Source organism: Phallusia mammillata, chromosome 3, assembly GCF_965637545.1.
Source record: "Phallusia mammillata chromosome 3, kaPhaMamm4.hap1.1, whole genome shotgun sequence".
NCBI lineage: Eukaryota > Metazoa > Chordata > Ascidiacea > Phlebobranchia > Ascidiidae > Phallusia > Phallusia mammillata.
In genome coordinates, this window is record NC_137254.1 from 24382908 (window position 1) to 24403732 (window position 20825).

The 20825-nt window shown below is 35.6% G+C and overlaps 5 protein-coding genes across 10 annotated transcripts; 4 read left to right on the top strand and 1 right to left on the bottom strand.

The window, feature by feature from the left end:
• Nucleotides 1-78: 78 nt before the first annotated feature.
• LOC145218587 (carbohydrate sulfotransferase 11-like) lies at nt 79-3712 on the top strand. 2 transcript variants are annotated; one of them, XM_080085994.1, is made up of 6 exons: nt 79-389; nt 887-986; nt 1733-1869; nt 2075-2219; nt 2519-2729; nt 3115-3712. In XM_080085994.1, exons 1-6 carry the CDS (start codon nt 156-158, stop codon nt 3308-3310), a joined length of 1023 nt encoding a protein of 340 aa, XP_079942120.1. In that variant the 5' UTR covers nt 79-155; the 3' UTR covers nt 3311-3712. The 2 variants fall into 2 exon arrangements, with proteins under 2 accessions (XP_079942120.1, XP_079942121.1); XM_080085995.1 differs by lacking the exon at nt 79-389 and adding an exon at nt 412-821.
• A 2415-nt stretch (nt 3713-6127) lies between these two features.
• LOC145218396 (carbohydrate sulfotransferase 11-like) lies at nt 6128-9385 on the top strand. 2 transcript variants are annotated; one of them, XM_080085799.1, is made up of 6 exons: nt 6128-6338; nt 6866-6965; nt 7310-7446; nt 7646-7790; nt 8090-8300; nt 8682-9385. In XM_080085799.1, the coding sequence occupies exons 1-6, from the start codon at nt 6129-6131 to the stop codon at nt 8875-8877; spliced, it is 999 nt and encodes a 332-aa protein (XP_079941925.1). In that variant the 5' UTR covers nt 6128; the 3' UTR covers nt 8878-9385. The 2 variants fall into 2 exon arrangements, with proteins under 2 accessions (XP_079941925.1, XP_079941926.1); XM_080085800.1 differs by having other exon boundaries at nt 7310-7437.
• Nucleotides 9386-9436: 51 nt separating this feature from the next.
• On the top strand, nt 9437-11382 carry LOC145218398 (uncharacterized). The gene is made up of 4 exons (XM_080085805.1): nt 9437-9736; nt 10188-10337; nt 10679-10849; nt 10909-11382. Exons 1-4 carry the CDS (start codon nt 9487-9489, stop codon nt 10935-10937), a joined length of 600 nt encoding a protein of 199 aa, XP_079941931.1. The 5' UTR covers nt 9437-9486; the 3' UTR covers nt 10938-11382.
• A 48-nt stretch (nt 11383-11430) lies between these two features.
• LOC145218397 (nucleoside diphosphate kinase 5-like) lies at nt 11431-18641 on the bottom strand. Of its 3 annotated transcripts, XM_080085803.1 has the most exons (7): nt 18562-18641; nt 14335-14452; nt 13647-13824; nt 13147-13329; nt 12744-12867; nt 12087-12205; nt 11431-11576 (listed from the first exon to the last, which is right to left on the bottom strand). In XM_080085803.1, the coding sequence occupies exons 2-7, from the start codon at nt 14412-14414 to the stop codon at nt 11496-11498; spliced, it is 765 nt and encodes a 254-aa protein (XP_079941929.1). In that variant the 5' UTR covers nt 14415-14452; nt 18562-18641; the 3' UTR covers nt 11431-11495. The 3 variants fall into 3 exon arrangements, with proteins under 3 accessions (XP_079941929.1, XP_079941930.1, XP_079941927.1); XM_080085804.1 differs by lacking the exons at nt 14335-14452; nt 18562-18641 and adding an exon at nt 13889-13911; XM_080085801.1 differs by lacking the exons at nt 14335-14452; nt 18562-18641 and having other exon boundaries at nt 13647-13940.
• On the top strand, nt 15260-19071 carry LOC145218399 (small ribosomal subunit protein uS8). 2 transcript variants are annotated; one of them, XM_080085806.1, is made up of 4 exons: nt 15260-15393; nt 15757-15900; nt 17086-17251; nt 18949-19071. In XM_080085806.1, the coding sequence occupies exons 2-4, from the start codon at nt 15768-15770 to the stop codon at nt 19040-19042; spliced, it is 393 nt and encodes a 130-aa protein (XP_079941932.1). In that variant the 5' UTR covers nt 15260-15393; nt 15757-15767; the 3' UTR covers nt 19043-19071. The 2 variants fall into 2 exon arrangements, with proteins under 2 accessions (XP_079941932.1, XP_079941933.1); XM_080085807.1 differs by lacking the exon at nt 15260-15393 and adding an exon at nt 15496-15643.
• Nucleotides 19072-20825: the final 1754 nt, after the last annotated feature.

A 20825-nucleotide genomic window follows, 5' to 3' on the forward strand; every position in this document is an offset into this window, starting at 1 on the left:
ATGCAAAGCGAAATCAATTTGTTTGTTTTTTTGAACGAACGTTAACTGATTTTAGCCTAACGTTTCCAACCTTGTCATTTGATATGAATGGTAAAAATCGTTACAATGATAACAGAATAGACTGATTCCCAAAATCTATTTGCTAGGGTTTATATATGTTTGCAAATTTTTGTTTAGGACTTATGTATCGTAAGAAGTGTTCTCCTTATGCAATGCATCAAAACAGGCGAATACGTATTCTCCTGTGCTGTTCGCTTGTCACCGTGCTGGCTCTGCACAGATTTTCGAAGATATTTGATTCTATTTCGCCGAATCATAAAACTGTGAAATCTACAAGGATTGTCGACGAACGATTGCACAGCAGCCCTCGAAAGGACGAATCCAAACTTGTATGCGCATGTTTTTATATTTATATTTATTTCGGCAAATGAAATTTAAGTCAACTGACAGTACACACACATTTGCAAATGTGATGTCGGTTTTTCGGGTTGACTTCCGGGTTGATTTTGAGTAAAATGTGCTTGAATTGGGCCTTTACCCTCGGCCTCATTTGATGCGCAATTTTACCAATTTTCGGTTTTGTTTTTGAAAAAAAAAACTGGTAACGTTTTATCACCCGATTTATTTTCATTTTTGGGGCTCGCACCGGCTACAACTCAGGTGTGCAATCGGTCTACAAGAGACATTTTAACAAATTACGCTGATCTACACATTGTGAAAAATCTAAGGTGCTGTGAGATTGGGTTCATCTTAAAGTTTGGTAAAGTTCCCAAGCAACCCTATATACAACCATTGTATTTCTAAAACTTGTATATTGCACGGTAAATACCGCATGCACTTTTGGTAAACCATTGGAGGAGTTTCCGACTATTATTTCTTTTGTTAGGTTACGCACATGTATGAATCAGAGAAGGAGTTTATGATACGTATGTCACTGCTAATGAAGCAGAGGAAAGATCTGCTACAGAAGACCTGCAAACAGCTTGGTAAGTGCTAAAAATGCTGAATCAATAAATTGATTTCCCCGCTTTGTGTAACTGTTTTACTTGAACAAAAAACCATAACTTTATCTGCATAAATCAGTGGTTCTCAAACTCTATCCTTATTTTTTCAAAACGGTCCCTTTGCCATGATTTCGAGGGCTCGCGGTCCTTGAATCTGAATGTGTATTTCAGAAAAACGAAAGTTGATTGCAGGATTTTAGCTAGTTGTGCAAAACTGCGCATAACAATGATCCAAAAACAGCATCTGACATCACAGACAAGACAAAAAAACATTACGATTGTGCGCGAACAATTGCATTTTTGTTAGTTGCTACGCAATAAAGGCTGTTGTTTATAGTAATGGAGACAATCGATTCTCAATTCTACTTTGATTTAACCTTTTGCCAAATAAGATTATAGAATTACTTTAACCTTTTCGCGGTCCCCCAAAGTTGCCTCACGGACCCCTAAGGACCGCGGACCCCAGTTTGAGAACCGCTGGTATAAATGATTCCTTTTGTGACAAAAATGACTATCAAACCTTGTCACAGAAAACAAGCGATATATGCATCAAAATAATTTCCCCTTATGCAAAGATAAGCTTACTGCTAGTGGTGTTGGTTTGGCGAAGATGTTTTCAGGTCATTTATGATTTTTTTTAACTGGATGCAAAGTAAACATATTGGCCGTATGTACGAATTTTGTAGACTTAATCCATATTGTATGGTGCTAATTTTCGTTCCGTGCAGGCTTACACAAGTCATCTTTTCAACAGCAACTGCTGATGGTTATCAAAGAATATAAACTACTGCACTGCAGAGTACCCAAAGCTGGCTCGACCAGTATGGATGTGGTACTTACACAGATTCTCGACAAAGTGAAAACGGTAAATTTTGTTAACCCTGACAACATTCATAGGCAACCATTTAAAAGGGTTTAATAGCATATGTAAAGACACACGGCCAAGAAAGCCTAAGAGTTCTTAAATTTCTCTTAAAAATGCCCTTGGATTAATCGGTGGACCAAATTATCCTACCTACGTTTTAATGTTTGCACAAATAAACTTGTTTCTTTACTGATGCATTTTTTAGACTAACGATCCCCATGGAATCGAACGCAGAACCGAGCAGTATTTCCAGACAGCTAAAAATACCACTGGCTTCTTAAGGTCCATTATTGTGCGAGAGCCGTACGATCGATTAGTATCCGCTTACAAACGAAAGATTCGTGGCAGAAGTATGTAATTCATGTTGTATTTTTTGTGCAAAACGAATAGGTGTCCCTGACAATTAAGGACAAGATACTTCAAAATGAAATTTGTTTTAGTTGTATAATAAGTCAACTGTGCATTCACAGTTATGTTTTTAATTATTTTTTTAACTTCAAATGCTTTTATTTATTTATTATTTGTTTACCCGTTAAACCTGCCTCTTGGGGTTTGCGAATCCAAAGTTGGAAACCTCTGTATAGAAAGTTGTTTTGTGGTTTACTGAAACATTATAGGCAACTACTCAGCACTGCTGCTGCTTATTTAGATGCCAACGGTCGAATAAACACTTCGTGGGATAAACGGTCTCTGGTCCCCTACAACGTCACCTTTGACCAGTTTATTGAACACGTCACCTATCCGGGGCGCAGGCAAACGCAATTTGAGCGACATTGGAGCACATTTATACAACTCTGTCAGCCTTGTCATATTAATTATGACGTAATTGGTCGTTTGGAGACCATAGAAGAAGACTCGAGGTTTGTATTTGTTGAACTTTGGATTTGGCGTTGAACTATATAGAAATGTTAGGTTCTTCCCCAAGAATTTACTGACTCAGTAAAGTAGAAGAACACGGTTATTAAAAAAATGGGTTTCACTACATTTAAAAAAAACGCCTTTGACACTTCACTTAATAATTTTGTACATGCTAATCCGGTTGGTCTGTCGTGGGCATAGTTTACTGTACAAAAAAATACTAAACCATCAATTAACTTATTGATAGTTATCGCTAAAACCATAGTCGTTTAAATTTTGGCCCAATATACATAACCAGAAAAAAGTATTTTCATTAGTGCTCGTGAGCTTTCTGAGTTAAAAAACGTTTTAATAAGTCAATAAAACATCCAAAAATGTCTTTTTCAGATACCTATTAAACCTTATTGGTGCGCCAAGAAACATAACGTTTCCGAACATGAACAGCTACGAAGACCCTGACTACAAGTTGACGTTTGCAAACGTAACTAGACGAAACTTGGAATCGCTGCGTAAAATGTTTTTGAACGACTACAAATTGTTTAACTACAGTTTTCCAAGTGATCTGGGACAAAGCACAGAGTGAATATTATTATGTTTTTTTCTCGGCAAGTCCCATCATGCGCGATTACAGCCGAACAAATGTGTATTCGTTAAGGAATTTGAAAAGCCCGGTATAACACTTTGCCTGCTTGCTTTTATCCTGCTTCATTCAAATCTTTCATTGCACTACTACTGTCTATATGATTTATCTTCAATTTTTTAACACAAACATTTTCTTCATTTACAGCGTTGGATTTTTGCGCATGTAGGCCTATCATGTCATGTTTTAATTCATGTATTTGGAGTTTTTAACTTAACTGTGTTGCGTGTTCAACAATAAATCCATTGGGTCAACAGCAATAAAACTTGGTTTGTTGTGATTTACAACGCACAGACAAAAAAATATCTGATGTTTACAATTTCTATATTTTCAAACCCAGCGCTCATACGAAAAGTTGATCATCTAATTTGGGACTTCCCAAAATTTTGCCGTTGTTATTGTTTAATGTGGCTAATAATACAATACCATATGACCAGACTTGGACAACTAGATAATTCTAGTTGTCTAATTCGGCAAATTAGAGCAAAATGGCGGTAATTATAGTTCTAATCTAATTTAGAATTATCGAGTAAGCTCTAATTCTAATTCTAATCTAATTCACAGTTTTCTCAAAATCGCTAGTTTGTCCAACGGCACTTCTAGGCACGTGATCTGAGCATGCATTTTGTAACCAAAGCGCACAAAAGCATGCAATTAACAAGACCAAACTAAATCACTGAAACACGTTTTTTAGAGAAATTTGGCACTCAGCTCCGTCCGAACACGTTTTAGATGCACCGAATCGTATTTTATTAAACTTGCAAATCTACACGTTCAAATTTGAAACAAACTAGAGTTGGTTGGCTTAAATCTAATTCTAGTTTAGTTTCTGGCAGAAACTACAAGTTGACGTTTGCATACGGTATGACGACTGTATATTTCATATAGGTAGTTTGTCTTTTGGTCTTGGGTTTGAATTGAGCGATTGTTGGTGTTGAACGCATTAGTGACGTCTCAATAAATTTAGTTTCGCCACCTTGCATTTTTGTAAAACTCGACGCCTAAGTATACAATTTTCGTCAAGTTAGAGAAGAAAGATTTCAGTACCTCACCAGACACGAATCTCACCAAACGTTACTGGTAGAAAGTGAAAAAAAATACTTTAATTTATATGTTTTTGTTTGTGGGATTCGTTGAAATTAAAGTTTGTGTGTGTTAGACAGTACAAACCAAATTTTGTCATTATTGTGTTTGTGCGCGACATTTAGAATAAATCTGGCTAAGCACACGTCTATATGTTTGTGAGGAAGGGACGAAGCAATGAACATCAGAACATGTGTGCCCATGTGTAATGTGGCTCTTTGTGGTAACACAGTAACAAATGTGGCTCTTAGGCTTTGACCGATTGGCCACCCCTGCCTTAGCCCGTGAGTTCAACTATGAAGTATATGTACGGGATAATAGATTTTAAATATAGTTTTTAAAATTTGCTAAGCCAAGTATATAGTATATAATTTGTAGCAAGTAGTTACGTGTTCCATCCATATATATGGTTCCCTATTTCTAACTCATAATCATAGTTCCTGAAAGTTAAACATATAATTAAACGCAAACCTCACGTCAAATGCACCTTTGCTTTGTGGCTGCTTAGCCCGGGGCAAAATCGAACACACACGTTATAAATTTGCCAGACTTTATTTTCCTAATCTTCCGAATTCCTATGTTGACAGCAGATTGGAGTGGTTGATTGCAATAGTCGTGCGTTTTGAGCAACAGTCAGAAACAAAAAAGTTAATTTGATTTTTAAAACGCAGATAACGCTGCTGCAGTAAATATTCTTTGGGTATAAAGTTGTACTAATTATGTGTTGTTTTACTATAATATTGGTTTGTTCTAACTCATAAAACAGTGAACAAAACTGTATTTAAATACAACATTTTATTCGCTGCACAAACCTATATTGTATTGTCAGCTCCGACAATTTAGTATGTAGCTAAATTTGCACCTGAAAGGATTAGGATTTTCTAATACTTATTCAAAGGTATTTCTACGAAGTCGTTGCAAAACTGAATTAGGAAAACAGCGATATATTTCCATCGTGAATATTCATTGAAATTCTAAAAATATAATAAAAGTGCAAAAGAATACAAAAAGCCCTGGTAAAAAGTTTGACTGGAATATGTTATAAATCTAATACTGTACGATACGAAGCAGGCTAACAAATACAGGATTTTGATTTTCTTTTTAAAAACTCGTTTGAACTCAAACCACTGGACTGTGAATGTCTTAGCAAGCCCAAAACTGTATGAAAAGTTTCAGAAAATGATAAGATCTTGAGTCTTGTGTAATGTAACCCACAAACCCTTGAGGCGCTGCTGCATTTTAATGTAACGCCATACTGTCGCATAAGCCATTTTATTTAGACATGACATTTTGCTGTCTTGCATTCTTTGTACCTGTTTCAAAGTGTTTTCCTTCCGCGATTAGTTTATAACTTTATGCAAAGAATTGAAGTGAATTTTGATTATCTTCTTGAAGTGTTAGTTCAAATAATTTATTCTTTAATTTTTAAAACGAAATAAACTTATAATTTGTTCATGTATGCTTGAAAACAAGTTTGAAAAACTTGGTTTGCAGATGCAGATGCTAAGCGAAATCAATTTGTTTTGTTTTGAACAAAAGTTAACTGATTTTAGCCTAACGTTTCCAACCTTGTCATTTAATATGAATGGTGGAAATCGTTACAAGAATGATAGAATAGACAGATTCCCAAAATCAATTTGCTAGGGTTTATATATGTTTGCAATTTTTTTTAGGACTTATGTATTGTAAGAAGTGTTCTCCTTATGTAATGCATCAAAACAGGCGAATATGTATTCTCTTGTGCGTTTCGCTTGTCACCATGCTGGCTCTGCACTTCAGATTTTCGAAGATATTTGATTCTATTTCGCCGAATCATAAAACTGTGAAATCTACAAGGATTGTCGACGAGCGATTGCACAGCAGCCCTCGGAAGGACGAATCCAAACTTGTATGCTCTTATTTTTGGATTTATATTTTTTTCGCCAAATTTGATTAAAGTTAACTGACAGTACACATTTACACAGTTGTAAATGTGATGTCGGGTTTACGGGTTGACTTCCGCGTTTTGAGTAAAATGGACTTGATTTCAGCCTCATTTGGTGCCGCAATTTCAACAATTTTCTAGTTTTGTTTTTGAAAAAAATCGGGCAATTTTTTATAACTCAAAATGTGTGGCCTTGCATGTTTTGGGTTCGGGCTTTCGGCTTGTTGGGTGTAGACCGGTTACAAGTTTACAAATCCGGTGTGCTATCGGCCTACAAGAGACGTTTGACCGAATTATGCTGATCCCTGCATGCTAAAAATCTATGTTGCAATGTGATATTGAACTCATCTTAAATTTAGCTAAAGGTCTTAAACCACCCAACAGCAACATTGCATTTTTAAAGCTTAGTGTGTTGTTAATTGCACGGTAAAGACCGCGTGCACTTTTGGTAAACCAGTGGAGGAGTTTCTGACTGTTGTTTCTTTTGTTAGGTTACGCACATGTATGAATCAGAGAAGGAGTTTATGATACGTATGTCACTGCGAATGAAACAGAGAAAAGATCTGCTACAGAAGACCTGCAAACAGCTTGGTAAGTGCTAAAAAATAAAAAAATGGTTTTCCCGCTGTGTGTAACTGTTTTACTTAAACAAGAAACCATAAATTTAGCAGTATAAATGAATTCCTTTTATGACAAAAATGACTATCAAACCTTGTCACAGAAAACGAGTTATATATGCATCGGAATAATTTCCCCTTAAACAAAAATAAACTAATTACTGTTAGTGGTGTTGGTTTGGCGAAGATGTTTTCAGGTCATTTATGATTTTTTTTAACTGGATGCAAAGTAAACATATTGGCCACATATGTACGACATATGTACGAATTTTGTAGACTTAATCCATATTGTATGGTGCTAATTTTCGTTCCGTGCAGGCTTACACAAGTCATCTTTTCAACAGCAACTGCTGATGGTTATCAAAGAATATAAACTACTGCACTGCAGAGTACCCAAAGCTGGCTCGACCAGTATGGATGTGGTACTTACACAGATTCTCGACAAGGTGAAAAAGGTAAATTTTGTTAACCCTGACAACATTCATCCATTTAAAAGGGTTTAATAGCATATGTAAAGACACACGGCCAAGAAAGCCTAAGCGTTCTCAAAATTCTCTTAAAAACGCCCTTGGATTAATCGGTGGACCAAATTATCCTACCTACGTTTTAATGTTTGCACAAATAAACTTGTTTCTTTACTGATGCATTTTTTAGACTAACGATCCCCATGGAATCGAAGGCAGAACCGAGCAGCATTTCCAGACAGCTAAAAATACCACTGGCTTCTTAAGGTCCATTATTGTGCGAGAGCCGTACGATCGATTAGTATCCGCTTACAAACGAAAGATTCATGGCAAAAGTAAATGATTTATTATGTATTTTTTGTGCAAAAACGAATAGATGTTTCCAGACAATTAAGATGAGATATTTCAAATTGGAATTTGATTTATCATAAATCAACTTTGCATTAATTGTTATTGTGTTTTTTTCAATATTTTTTTAACTTCAAATGCTTTTATTTATTTATTATTTGTTTACCTGTTATACCTGTCTCTTGGGGTTTGCGAATCCAAAGTTGGAAACCTCTGTATAGAAAGTTGTTTTGTGGTTTACTGAAACATTATAGGCAACTACTCAGCACTGCTGCTGCTTATTTAGATGCCACCGGTCGAATAAACACTTCGTGGGATAAACCGTCTCTGGTCCCCTACAATGTCACCTTTGACCAGTTTATTGAACACGTCACCTATCCGGGGCGCAGGCAAACGCAATTTGAGCGACATTGGAGCACATTTATACAACTCTGTCAGCCTTGTCATATTAATTATGACGTAATTGGTCGTTTGGAGACCATAGAAGAAGACTCGAGGTTTGTATTTGTTGAACTGTGGATTTGGCGTTGAACTATATAGAAATGTTAGGTTCTTCCCCAAGAATTTACTGACTCAGTAGAGTCAAAGAACACGGCTTTTTAATAAAGGGGTTTCACTACATTTTTTCAACGCACCTTTATACACTTCACTTAATAATTTTGTACATGCAAATCCGATTGGTCTGTCGTGGGCATAGTTTACTGTAAAAAAACACGATCAGTATAGTTATTGATAGTTGTCGTTAAAACCATAGTCGTGTAAATTTTGGCCCAAATATACATAACCAGAAAAAAGTATTTTAATTAGTGTTGGTGAGCTTTCTGAGTTCAAAAACGTTTTAATAAAGCAATAAAACATCCAAAAATGTATTTTTTCAGATATCTATTAAACCTTATTGGCGCGCCAAGAAACATAACGTTTCCGAACATGAACAGCCATCAAGACCCTGACTACAAGTTGACGTTTGCAAACGTAACTAGACGAAACTTGGAATCGTTGCGCAAAATGTTTCTAAACGACTACAGATTGTTTAACTACAGTTTTCCAACTGATCTCAGACAAAGCACAAAATGAACACTATGATTTTTCTGGGCCAGTTCAAGACCTTGTGATAACAGCCGCGACCAAATACGTACATTTGTTAATGAATTTTAAAAGCTTTCATTTTGCCTGATTGTTTTCAGCATGCTACTTTCAAATATTTTATTGCACTAATGCTGTCTAAGCTTATATGATTTATCTTCAATTTTTTAATACAAACATTTTCAATTTATTTACAGCATTGGATTTTTGCGCATGTAGGCCTATCATGTCATGTTTTATGTATTTGTAGTTTTAAACTTAACTGTGTTGTGTGTTCAACAATAAATCCATTGGGTCAACAGCAATAAAACTTGGTTTGTTGTGATTTACAACGCACAGACAAAAAAATATCTGATGTTTACAATTTCTATATTTTTAAACCCAGCGCTCATACGAAAAGTTGTTCATCTAATTTGGGACTTCCCAAAATTTTGCCGTTGTTATTGTTTTGTGTGGCTAATGATACGATACGTGTGTAAAATACAGTTTTGTGAAACTATTTAAGGAATCAAGCAGGTCATTTGAAAAAAAAGATTTGTTTTCGAATGCCTTGATCTCCTTGTTTTTATGTTTTCTTTTATTTGCAAATCTTGTTAATCAATGACCGTTAATGCTAAAGTTGTGTTAACAATTGACATTCTGAAATATAAAACTTCATTAAATTTTGTGTATGTTCAGAACATGGATTTAATAGGAGCTTGTGGAGTTTTTTGTATAGTTGGAAGTTTGTTGTTGGCATTTATTTCTCTTATAACCACCAGTTGGTTTACTTTTTCACTGAATGGTTCTCCAACACATTATTATGGATTGTATCAATCATGCACTGTGTATGGCTGCAAAACAGACTGGTGTAAGTAATGCTGTGTTTTATTCTGTTTTTACTACTCACGTTTTGCCATCATATTTAGTTATCTTAGCAATAAATGAAATTTTGAGTGATTTTGATTTTAAACAAAAAAGCTGTTTTTGGACATTTGGACAAAATTTGTTTTTGGTACATGGTATATGAAAATGTATATTCAACAAATGATTGTTACTGTTTCATCTGCAAGCACAATTGATCGAAATTTCGTTGCAATACATCCTAATGTCATCTTGGTCTGATATTAAAGAAGTTTATAATGTCTGAACATTGCGCAGCTATTTCCGGCTCGGTGAATATTTTAGCGGAATTGTGCTGCTACGATTTTGCCCAGTGCAATAAACTCAACTCAAACGTACTTTCAAACATAAAATGATTTTCTACTTCTTTTTGTAAACCAGATGAAGTATTAAAAGACTCATCTTTACCCTTTTTTTAGATGAGCGAACATTTCATGGTCAAGTTGTTTTGTTTCTAACGATTGGATCAACTGCAATGTTGCTGGTTGCAGCTATTTTAACTTTAACTGCACAAATTAAATCCAGGAAATTTTTTCTCCTCATTGCTGCACCATTTTCTACCGCAGGAGGTATGTGTTGGATTTGTTTTAAATTGTATAAATGTTTCAATTGACAAACAAATCTGTGTAACCTTTTACTATTACTTCTGCTTTTAAAATTACATTTTGTTGAAATATGGTGGGAAAAATTTCAACTGAGGTCTAAAAAACAGTGGAGTGTCGTGTAGGTTATTTTTCTCCTCAAAAAATCCTGTACCCCATTATTCAATCAAAACTCTAAGGTTCTGTTAGTTTAAGCTCTTTGGTACACTATTGTGCAACAATTTAGTTCATATTGAATTTAAGAAATTATGTTTTGTGAGAGTTTTTGTTATCAATTTGGTTCTATTTTTTTGTTTTGCAACGTTTAGGCTGTTTGCTTTTGGCTGGTGCAACGCTCTACACAATCCAAGTAATGGCTGAACTGAACCAAGGCGATTTGGTTGGTACTCCAGCTTTCTATTATGGCTATGGACTGGCATGGGCAGCATGTGGTCTTTCTCTTATTGGAGCAATCTTAATGTTTGTCAATGGTTGTAGAGGTACAAGTACAAATATTATGAAAAGTTTAACTCAGACTGATAGCTGTTTTTTTGTTTAGATTCCAAGACCATGGTTGAACATTTGTGACATGACCATGGACTTGTATGCTGTGAAGAACATTCCTTATGCTTACCTCTTAGTGTAATGCAGAGTATCTCCTACTGCATTTGTTTATGTACTTGCTTTGTTTTGAGTTGTTAATACGCATTTCTTATGACCTATTAGATTAAACTTGTGGAGTATATGTTGTATTTTATAAAACAAATGTTTTTCATATGCATGACAACGGTTAGCAAATATACAAAACAATAAATATTCTATGCACTGAAATAATCATATATTTCCATCCGTAAGACGGTGCTATTGAAACAAACTATTGCTTTTTGTATGTTTTTATTCATCTTTTTCGCTTAACTTTGTATCTTTTAGTATGAGCTAGCCAGCTAAAACAATTTTCTTCATTTCTATTCATTTACTGTACATGTGTTATGTTCTCTTTTGCATCTTTGTTACAATCCAGTTCCAGCTTGAACACTACCATATTGCTCACCAATAAACTTCACTTTTATACAACCATATGTTTTGTTCACAACAAAAATAGGAGTTTATTTTAATACTGTACAAAAACATAACATAAAAGCATTTTCAGTCTTCTTCCACTACTACTGGGCCCTTCACACTGGGTTTATTAGGGTTGTTGTCAATTAACCAGTCTGCAAGCCAGGTCTACAAAACAACAATATTTGTGTTGCTTAGGCTTGGTACCAGTGTTTTTTAAGGTGTTTTGGGGGACCGAAATGGTCCAAATTTCTCCAGCGGTTTCCCAAAATGGCTATTTTTTAGGATTTAAATTAAACACTAGCGGTCTCTTAAAACTACTTAGCGGTCACCCAAACCAAACCTTAAAAAAACCTGCTTGGTACAACAGTGTTTGGCATAACATAGATCCTAAACAAACTATATAACACATTGCACATACCATTTAGTACTCTCATTTTGGCCGTTTTGACAATATAGAAGTGACAGTTGTTTCAAAAGTTAATTTTTCTAGATATGATACAAGTTTGATCTATAATTGAACAATAGTTTTACGTTTTGTGGAAGTTTAATGATTTAAAAATAAAGATGAACTCATCTTATTAACAAGCACTCATTTCAATATTCCATTTAAATTTAGTTAACAAAATCATTAGTTAAAAAGACAATAATGGATTGAAGAGCAGATTAAAAACTTACCACTGGATCGCCAGGCTTCTTTTTGCACAATTCTGTAAGTCCTTTTAACAAGGTAGCGTTCACTTCACCTGAAAGATAGTCTTTGCATTCCTGACCAGCCGCAATAGGTTCAATAACATCTAAAAACAATCACATTTCAAGAAATGAGTTTTGTTAAGTGTTTGTCCTCACGTCAACCACATAACACACAATCCTTGCGTAAATCCTAGTAATAACCTCTTGGGCAAAACATCAGTTTTTAAAGCAGCCATTGTGCTTTAGCTAACACACAAAGTGATTATAACAAAATTACATGCATGAACAAACACTAACATACAACATGTTTAATGCCATCTTGATCTTGTTTCTTTCTGCTTTGCCTGAAAGAACTTAGTCGATAAAATACATTCTTTAAAGTTAGTCGATAATGTCCTCTCTTTTGTAATGCTTAGTCAGTAAACCAGGTAGCATCAATTTAAATAGGAGCACAAATGTGAAAGATAGAAGTAAATTGCCAAACAGCAAGATACACTACTTTAAGCACAGCTTGATAAATCTTGTTGAAGATACATGTTTGCAACTATTGGGGCTTGACTGAAGCAAAATTTGGAACAAATGGTTCATGTACCTTTGAGATTCAGGTCATACTGGTGTAAAGGTTATGTGCCAGTTACTTACTGTCATGAAACATAAAGCGTATTTCCCTCTGTGCTGATATAAAGCTGTCACTGCCATGCACAGCATTGCGGGTCTGATCTTTGCCATATGTGTCTCTCAAACAGCCGGGATGTGTTTCCCTGGCCTGCAATAAAAACAAAGCTTTTACAGACAAATCTTTATTTTGCAATTTGCAAGCACACAGAGTGTAGAGTGAAAATTTGCAAGCATTGTTTTACCTATTTTGTTTTTAAAAACTAACAGTGCTTTATTATTGAGACCAATCAGATAAATATTGTGAGAACAAGGTTAGTATACATGCAAAATTGTGATCAACCCTGGAGCATTTACACAGACCTAAAATTACCCCATTTTAATATATGCAAGGTAAAATTAAATGTGTCTTTGATAAAGCTAAACCTACCTTAAATGGGTTGGTTGGGCCAATGAGCTCCCTCCATGCACTGATGGCCTTGTCTTTGGCAAGGACATAAACGGTAATTGGGGAACTACTCATGTATGCCACAAGACTTGGAAAGAACATTTTACCATAATGCTCCACATAAAAGTCACTTGCTTGTTCAGGAGATAGATGAACTTTTCTTTTCTGCACAACATTATTCACATCACAATATATCCGGATACAGAGTTGCAACTTGCAGGTTTCAAATTAGAAAACAATAGAGTCCTAATCAAATTAGTGAAAGAATTTACCACATACAGATATTGCATGATTAAACTAGACTAAATTGGGAAACCATTTAAAAGAGTATGTTGTTGAATTTATTTATGGTTGCAACGTTTCATCAATCAATAAATACATAACCATTTTTTACAAACAGTAATTTCTTTTTAAAAAAGATTATTTACAAATTGTACTACTAATAGACATACAGTTTTATTGCCTGATTTTTGCACACTTACTTGTAAAATTGTGAAGCCGTTTCGTAAAATAATGTCCTCGATTTCTGCCGCTTTGTTCATTGCATCTGGTTTGATTATTGCCAGCGTCCTCTCCACATAAATTTGTGGGGGTTTCATTTTAATTTCCATTCTTTCTTTGTTGTCCTCGTCCGATATTGATGAACTTCCGCCGCTAATACTGTATTTACGACAATAAAAAGTAAATTCAGTAGCCCAATGAAAGTTAATTTTTGTCTTTATACCTCGGTTGCTAAGAGACAACATATCCGCAACAGTACAATATTTTTTTAATGTTTTATTACATTATTAAATATGCAGCGGTTGTAGGGACATGTGACAGTTGATATTACACAAAAAATATTTATATTGCTGTGAATATTTTGTTCTGCAAATTAATCATTTACTGTCAATCTTTATGTTTTTCGTGTTTGGAGTGTACGTGACATAGAGACAATATTCAAAATATATTTTTTTTGTCTTGCAATATCTACAATTTTACCTAAACAGTGTTGGAGTGTTGTGTAAAACTAACATATCTAATCGATTTTTTTTAAATAATATTTTTTTACTGATCCCGGTGAGCATCAATCGGAGCCCTTGGCGGTTCACATTTACAAATCCAGGGCTGGGAACCAATGAAACAAACAAAATGTTATTTTGGGGACAAACGTGCTACAATGGACGCTACCTGCTTAATCCACTAGGAGGTCTTTCCGTGTCTTGCCCATCGTGCGCCATAATATCGTCTTCATCTCCGTCCGTAAACATGTTGCTTTGACAAAATTTATCCTTTGCTACCGACAGGTCTAAGAAAGAAACGATTAGGTAGCCTGCGATCACGGCAGTTAATCCTCCACATAACGCAACCGCTAAATTTACGCGAACCATTGCCTAAAATTTTACTGAGCAACTGTGTTTTACACACGACTGCGCTGGGGTAAGTGTGTGACTTCCTCTGGCGTTTGTTCGACCATAACTGACACATAATATTACCAGTAACTCATTCCCGTTCCTAGTCAAATCTACATTTCTCGTAGAATTAGCTAATTGTCATTTTCCCTTGCATAATTACATCTGGTACAATGGACTATCTCGTCTAATGATTCGTTAACGGTGGCTTACGTATAACTGTATCCACAGGTTGTCAGGGAAATGTAACTCAATCTGACATCGGATAGCGTAACGGTGAACACTTCAAAGCCTAAATGATAAGAACAATCAGTATAAGATTACATTCATTTCTTTCTTCGCATCCGACAGGGTTTTTGCCTTGATAGTAAAACCAAAATGGCTTATTTTACCAACAAAAGATTCTGCAATGTCGTAAATATTCACTTTGCCTTATATTGGTATAATATCAATGTAGTGTTGCCTATTTTTTTGTTTAGGCAATTTTACAAATTCATTGTATTATAAGCTGATTGGAGACAGTGTAGGTGCTATCAGGTGACATACCATGTGCCAAAACCTGTCCCATAAGGTAAAAAGCCACTGAAAATGCACTTAACGTATGGTTGAATTGATTCTAAATTATTTTAAATTTTAATTTGTGAACAGGGTAAAATATCGGCAATTATTATTTTTTCATGTTTTTTAGCAACGTTTAAAGTTTTACTGAGCCTTCTACCTTGAAACGAAACGTTTTTAACGAGATACGTATTAGTTTTAACGGAGGGCGCTAGTGCGCAACAACATCTCGATTCCAAAATCGCATCGGGTTCTTTTTTTGGACGCGGGAGGTGCACTGGTATGTTACCATATGATAAACTTTTTGTATCCTTTTAAATCCTTTTAAAATATAATTTTAAGCTAACTTTCATTGTTAGTATCCATCAAAACGTATACAAATAATCCATTCGCACAAGTTTGACACAAAAAAACTTAAAAGACCCACAGTGGTGTAAGCCAAAACAGAACATTTTAAGCCGATTTGATTTTTGCCATTTGTTGGTATTGCTTATAAGGATGTCAATGCGTGGAATCTCTCTGATTTACAAGTGAGAAGAAAATCTAAGCTTTCTGATTGAGCAATACCATCTGTTTTATATTAAGCAAACCTCAATTAATATTTATTTGTTTCAAAGTTGATCTTTTGAGTTCTGTTTTTCAGAAGTCACCACCATGGTGCGTATGAACGTTCTTGCCGATGCCTTGAAGAGCATATGTAATGCTGAAAAGCGTGGAAAACGCCAAGTTCTGATCCGTCCTTGCTCTAAAGTTACTGTCAAATTCTTGACTGTGATGATGAAGCATGGTAAGTTTATTTCAAACAAATTTTGAAAGATGTCAATGTCATGTGCTAGTTGAGTTTATTATTCTTGGTGAAAGCAAACATAGCAATACAATTGCACTAAAACGATTACCAAGCCGGAAATTGGTGGATGATACCGAAACACGCTACAGCTACACCATATTATAAACTGTTATGTGGCTGGGGCACGTCTGGGGAGGGAACATTGGTGGGGCCCTTTTCTTCGATAGTTTTTGTTGAGGTGCTTCGGGGACTTTGCGCAGTTTAGTTCTGAAGACTTTTGAGCATTCACAGTTACACCACTTTGTGTAGTTCATGTGCATAGATTTCAGCCAATTTGTTTGAATTGAGACAGACTGCTTTTTACACCAATCATGGTAAAATATGTATATGCATACTGTATGAATAAAGTGTTCTTGTCAGGCATATTTGAAAAACTTTTTGTAGCAGTTGTATATAATTGCCAGTTGAGCTCAAGAGAAAGTTTGTACATATTATATATTGATGATTTTGTATTTGTAATGTTTTATTACCCATTAGTGGCTCATACTCAATAGTTCACTTCGTTAAAGATTGCCACCAGTAGTGATTAGCTGTTGCCGACTGTCTGTACATTGCAATCTGCCTGTTTTGGGTACACTATTCACGGTTTTGAATAATGTTTTTATTATTTGAAGATGTCAGTTGATTTACCTTGAACGTGCTTAGTAACAAGTATGCATTTAGGAGCACCATACACCGACTTGACAAGTAATTTAATCATAAACATTACTGCCAAGGTTCTGGTGTATATAGAATACATTGTTCAGACGTTTCGACAATCTTTGTTGTCATCATCAGTGCAGGTGTCTGAACAATGTATTCTATATACACCAGTACCTTGACAGTATTGTTTATGATTAAAGTATGCATTTCTTGTTAAAAATTGCTATTGTAATGAACCAGTAATTAGGCTTTGGCCAAATGTAACTTGTTTTGCTCATTCCATTGAACTGTTGCAAAAGTTGGGGCTGTTTGAAATGATGTCAATGCGTGGAATCTCTCTGATATAAAAGTGAGAAGAAACTTTAGCTTTCTGATCAAACAGCACCAAAAATGCGCAGGATCTATCATTGAAGTTTCGTTCAAGATGCTATGATTTTGTATGTCTTTTTTTGATTATTATTACACTTATTAATGTTTGTTCAGGATACATCAATGAATTTGAAATTGTTGATGACCACAGAGCTGGAAAGATTGTTGTTGAACTAAATGGACGACTCAACAAATGTGGCGTTATCTCCCCTCGCTTTGATGTGAACATCAGGGACATGGAAAAATGGACAACAAATTTGTTACCTTCAAGACAGTTTGGGTAAGTAAATGGACTGTACATAAAACGCATATCAATATATGTATGGTATTATTATGCTGTGGTAGGAAGTTTTTGTGTATGTTTTATTTTTCTAGTTTTCTGTTTGTCCACATCATTAGCAAGTAATTACGACTTCTGTCAAAATGGGTCTTGAATTATTTTTTCTCACACTTTTTGGTTCGAACACATTCGTTTTTGGTCCTGTCACTACAAGTTCCTTATGTCTTGTTCCAAACGATAACACAGTTTAACTTTCTGTGTCCTTTCTCAACTTTTGCATTTAAATTACAACCCCTACTACATTTGCACTTCAAAGAGATTCTTTCACAAAAATTGTTTTCCAAGCCAAAAATTTAGGACACGTTCTGATTTGGTTTGTCACAATAAAAGAATCCAGTCAAAATTTTGATCATGAAATTTTGTAGTGATGGGACGGGTACCCGGTACTCGGTACTCGGTATCGAACGATTTTAGTGCTATCGGTACTCGGTATCGAAATATTTTGTCTCAGTTTTCGATACCAACGTGCGAGTACCGAAGGTCGGTTTACAACAAAAGAATACAGCCTACTTTATGCCAATATTTGCTTTGGACAGCATAAAATCAGGAAAAAGTTCCGCCAGATTACGTATATTTTTTTCGCTATCACGTGGTGATTACATTTTTCTACCCCGACCATGACAGACAAATTAGCCAGTGATATACAACTAAGCACAACAATGTACTTAAGTACTCGGTACTCGGTATCGAAGGTATATACATGTGGTACTCGTACTCGGTATCCGTACTCGCTTCAAAACCTGGTATCGTCCCATCACTAAAATTTTGTAATAACCCAGGCCAGTGTCTCTCATACAGTTCTCCAAATGACAGTTTTGTGATATGACTCTTGATTTTTAAACCCAATTTCTTTCACATTTAAATTGATTGTGTGCCACAAAGATATTTCATACTTTCACTTCACAGCATATTTGAGAAAAATGCTGGCCTAGTCTCATTTTAAACTGGTTTTTTACTTTATTGTCGGTTTGTTGACAACTTATTGGTTGCTTAAATGTACCATTTGTACTGCTGCAGACTTTTTGTCATTCATCTTTTATCCTAATCTTGTTTTAATCAACCTTCAAGGTTTTGCTATTGCCAAAAATCAAATTGCTTTGCTTTTGTTGTGAAATATGCTCTTGTCATGTTGCTACTATATTTTCAATTTTAATTAAATTTTGTCCACATGGCTGCAAAAGAAATTTGTGCAGTACTCTAATTGAAGATATTTTGCTGAGAAAAGAGACATTATTATTATATGTACTAACCTTGGTAATAGTTTTCATGCCCAAACCAGCGTAGTTCATTCACCTGTTTGAACTGTAGCCTTTCTTGTTGGGTAGATCTACTAACACTGAGCTTGGGCTGGCCCCCGGCCTGAGAACTTCTGTTAGGTGGCGCAACAGAGCATAGGCGTTTATGGTGCTGTTACAGCAATTTGGGTTTATGGTAAGAATAATTGCTGAGTCTGCACCATAAACGCCTATGCTCTTTTGCGCCACCTACCAGAAGTTCTTAGGCCGGGGGCCAGCCCAAGCTCAGTGTTAGTAGATCTACCTTCTTGTTGTGGGATAACTAAGATGGATATTTCTATGCTTGACAGGTAAACAATGTGTCATTTCATCATAATCAAGTGTCCTGTTTTAAACTTTCAGGTACATTGTCCTAACGACCAGCAGCGGCATAATGGACCATGAGGAAGCAAGGAGAAAACATACAGGTGGAAAAATCCTTGGCTTCTTTTTTTGATGGCAAAATAAAAATATAGCAAAGCTGCAGTACCCTTTGTCTTTTGTGATCTCCTCAGGTGAATAAGAATTTCAAGCATAAAGATTCAAGACAATGCGAATAGGAAGTCAAGCATAGCTGCATAACAAGTTGTATGAAAGCTCATGTATGCAATGCAAATGCAAGCATGATTAAGGTTAGAAAGTTTTGTGCAGAAAAAGGGGTGTTTTGGCGCCACATAGCAACTGAATGGTCGTTGAAAAAACGTTCACTAAATGGCGCTATGTACCTTTCCAAGCACAATATCGAAGTTGCTTTCATGTCAAACTGTTTACTTCTGGGGTATGAATTATGTCCCTAAATATTGAAAGTACCGAAGCAATTTTGGTTTAACAGACCTAGTAAGCAGTATGAAAAGGCAATGTTTAACAAAATTTAAATTGTGGTGCTAACACATGCAAAAAGGTACCCATTTTAACGTACCTATTTTGGCGGAACATGAAAATGCCAGGCAAACAGTTTTACAAAACAACAAAGATGCAATTCTGGTTTGGATGCATTGACCTTGTTTATCTTCTAAATTAAGAATACGCAACTACAGTGGGGTTACCATGTCTTGGTTAGCGGAATTCCTGACAGTTTCGATAAATCTTTGGAGACGCCAAAATAGTTACATAAGATGTTGCTACATGTTACACGAGCTCAAACGGTTCCATTATTGTCAAAGGCAAGATAGTATTGGGGCGGACCGGTCCCTTTAACAGGGTTTTGTTTGCTTTTGAGAAAGCAAAAAATCGCCTTATTCATGCTCGTGAGTTTCACATGCAGACTATATCGTGCATCAAAATCCTCACAGAAGACAATGTGAACCTATTAAAGATCTTAAAATTTCAAGAGATAGTAATTACATTTAGTATATTAGGAAACCTTTCTTAAAAGAAAGTTGCTACACAGTACCAAGTGCAAAGATAGGGTTACGGACACCAAATAATTTATTTTCCTAGCACACGCATTGGTTGACAAGTAACACAATCCACCCGTTTCAACGTTAAATATTCATTGCTCACGAGAGCACGGTGCTGTAATTAGCGCAGCAATTTACACGACAGGTTTTGCCGAGCGCTTTCCTCGTGGCAAATTAGTTAAACCACTGACCCTAAATAATGCTTGTCGTAGTTGCAGATTTGAGTTGGTTCAAAGGTGTAGGTTACGGAATATCTAGGCTACACTTGGTATATACTGAGGTGTATATTGCGATTTTGATGGAAGCAGTGGTTTTGTTTAAATCTTGTAGATGCTATTTTTGTTTGCAATAACGTAAAGCAGGGGTCGGCAACCTTTTTTGCACTGCGGACCGCTTTTGAAATGAAAATTTTACCGCGGACCGGTCATAAAAAAAACTACAAATATTTAGCAATAAAAAACGCTTAAATTAGTTTATCATCCCCGAAATACATGGGCAAAATGTTCATAGCATTTAACCTGAAAAATTATACGGCCCGGTAACGAACTCCTCGCGGACCGGTACCGGGCCGCGGACCGGCGGTTGCCGACCACTGACGCAAAGCATAAATTATAGGCGAAATTGTGATTAAGAAATGTTTATGGAGTTGTTAATTGATTGGCTTTGTAAAGTATTGGGCCAGAAGGTCCTTGAATTAAGGTTTACCAAATATACGTTTCCATTTCTTTTACGTGTTTCGGTACAACAGATTTGGAATATAACCAAATTTGAATGACATAAATAGTACAACAATATTAGTGTTAACAATGTGTCTTGTTGGAGCTGAAATACATTTGCTGG

Coding starts and splice junctions, on each gene's coding strand:
- LOC145218587 (XM_080085994.1), top strand. CDS start 156: ATGTTTGCAAATTTTTGTTTAGGACTTATGTATCGTAAGAAGTGTTCT. Junction 987..1,732: donor GAAGACCTGCAAACAGCTTG/GTAAGTGCTAAA, acceptor CGTTCCGTGCAG/GCTTACACAAGTCATCTTTT. Junction 2,220..2,518: donor ACGAAAGATTCGTGGCAGAA/GTATGTAATTCA, acceptor CTGCTTATTTAG/ATGCCAACGGTCGAATAAAC.
- LOC145218396 (XM_080085799.1), top strand. CDS start 6,129: ATGTATTGTAAGAAGTGTTCTCCTTATGTAATGCATCAAAACAGGCGA. Junction 6,966..7,309: donor GAAGACCTGCAAACAGCTTG/GTAAGTGCTAAA, acceptor CGTTCCGTGCAG/GCTTACACAAGTCATCTTTT. Junction 8,301..8,681: donor ACCATAGAAGAAGACTCGAG/GTTTGTATTTGT, acceptor GTATTTTTTCAG/ATATCTATTAAACCTTATTG.
- LOC145218397 (XM_080085801.1), bottom strand. CDS start 13,910: ATGTTGTCTCTTAGCAACCGAGGTATAAAGACAAAAATTAACTTTCAT. Junction 13,330..13,646: donor ACGGCTTCACAATTTTACAA/GTAAGTGTGCAA, acceptor AATGTTGTGCAG/AAAAGAAAAGTTCATCTATC. Junction 12,206..12,743: donor ACGCTTTATGTTTCATGACA/GTAAGTAACTGG, acceptor GATTGTTTTTAG/ATGTTATTGAACCTATTGCG.
- LOC145218398 (XM_080085805.1), top strand. CDS start 9,487: ATGACCGTTAATGCTAAAGTTGTGTTAACAATTGACATTCTGAAATAT. Junction 9,737..10,187: donor TGGCTGCAAAACAGACTGGT/GTAAGTAATGCT, acceptor CCCTTTTTTTAG/ATGAGCGAACATTTCATGGT. Junction 10,338..10,678: donor ACCATTTTCTACCGCAGGAG/GTATGTGTTGGA, acceptor TGCAACGTTTAG/GCTGTTTGCTTTTGGCTGGT.
- LOC145218399 (XM_080085806.1), top strand. CDS start 15,768: ATGGTGCGTATGAACGTTCTTGCCGATGCCTTGAAGAGCATATGTAAT. Junction 15,901..17,085: donor GACTGTGATGATGAAGCATG/GTAAGTTTATTT, acceptor ATGTTTGTTCAG/GATACATCAATGAATTTGAA. Junction 17,252..18,948: donor TTACCTTCAAGACAGTTTGG/GTAAGTAAATGG, acceptor TTAAACTTTCAG/GTACATTGTCCTAACGACCA.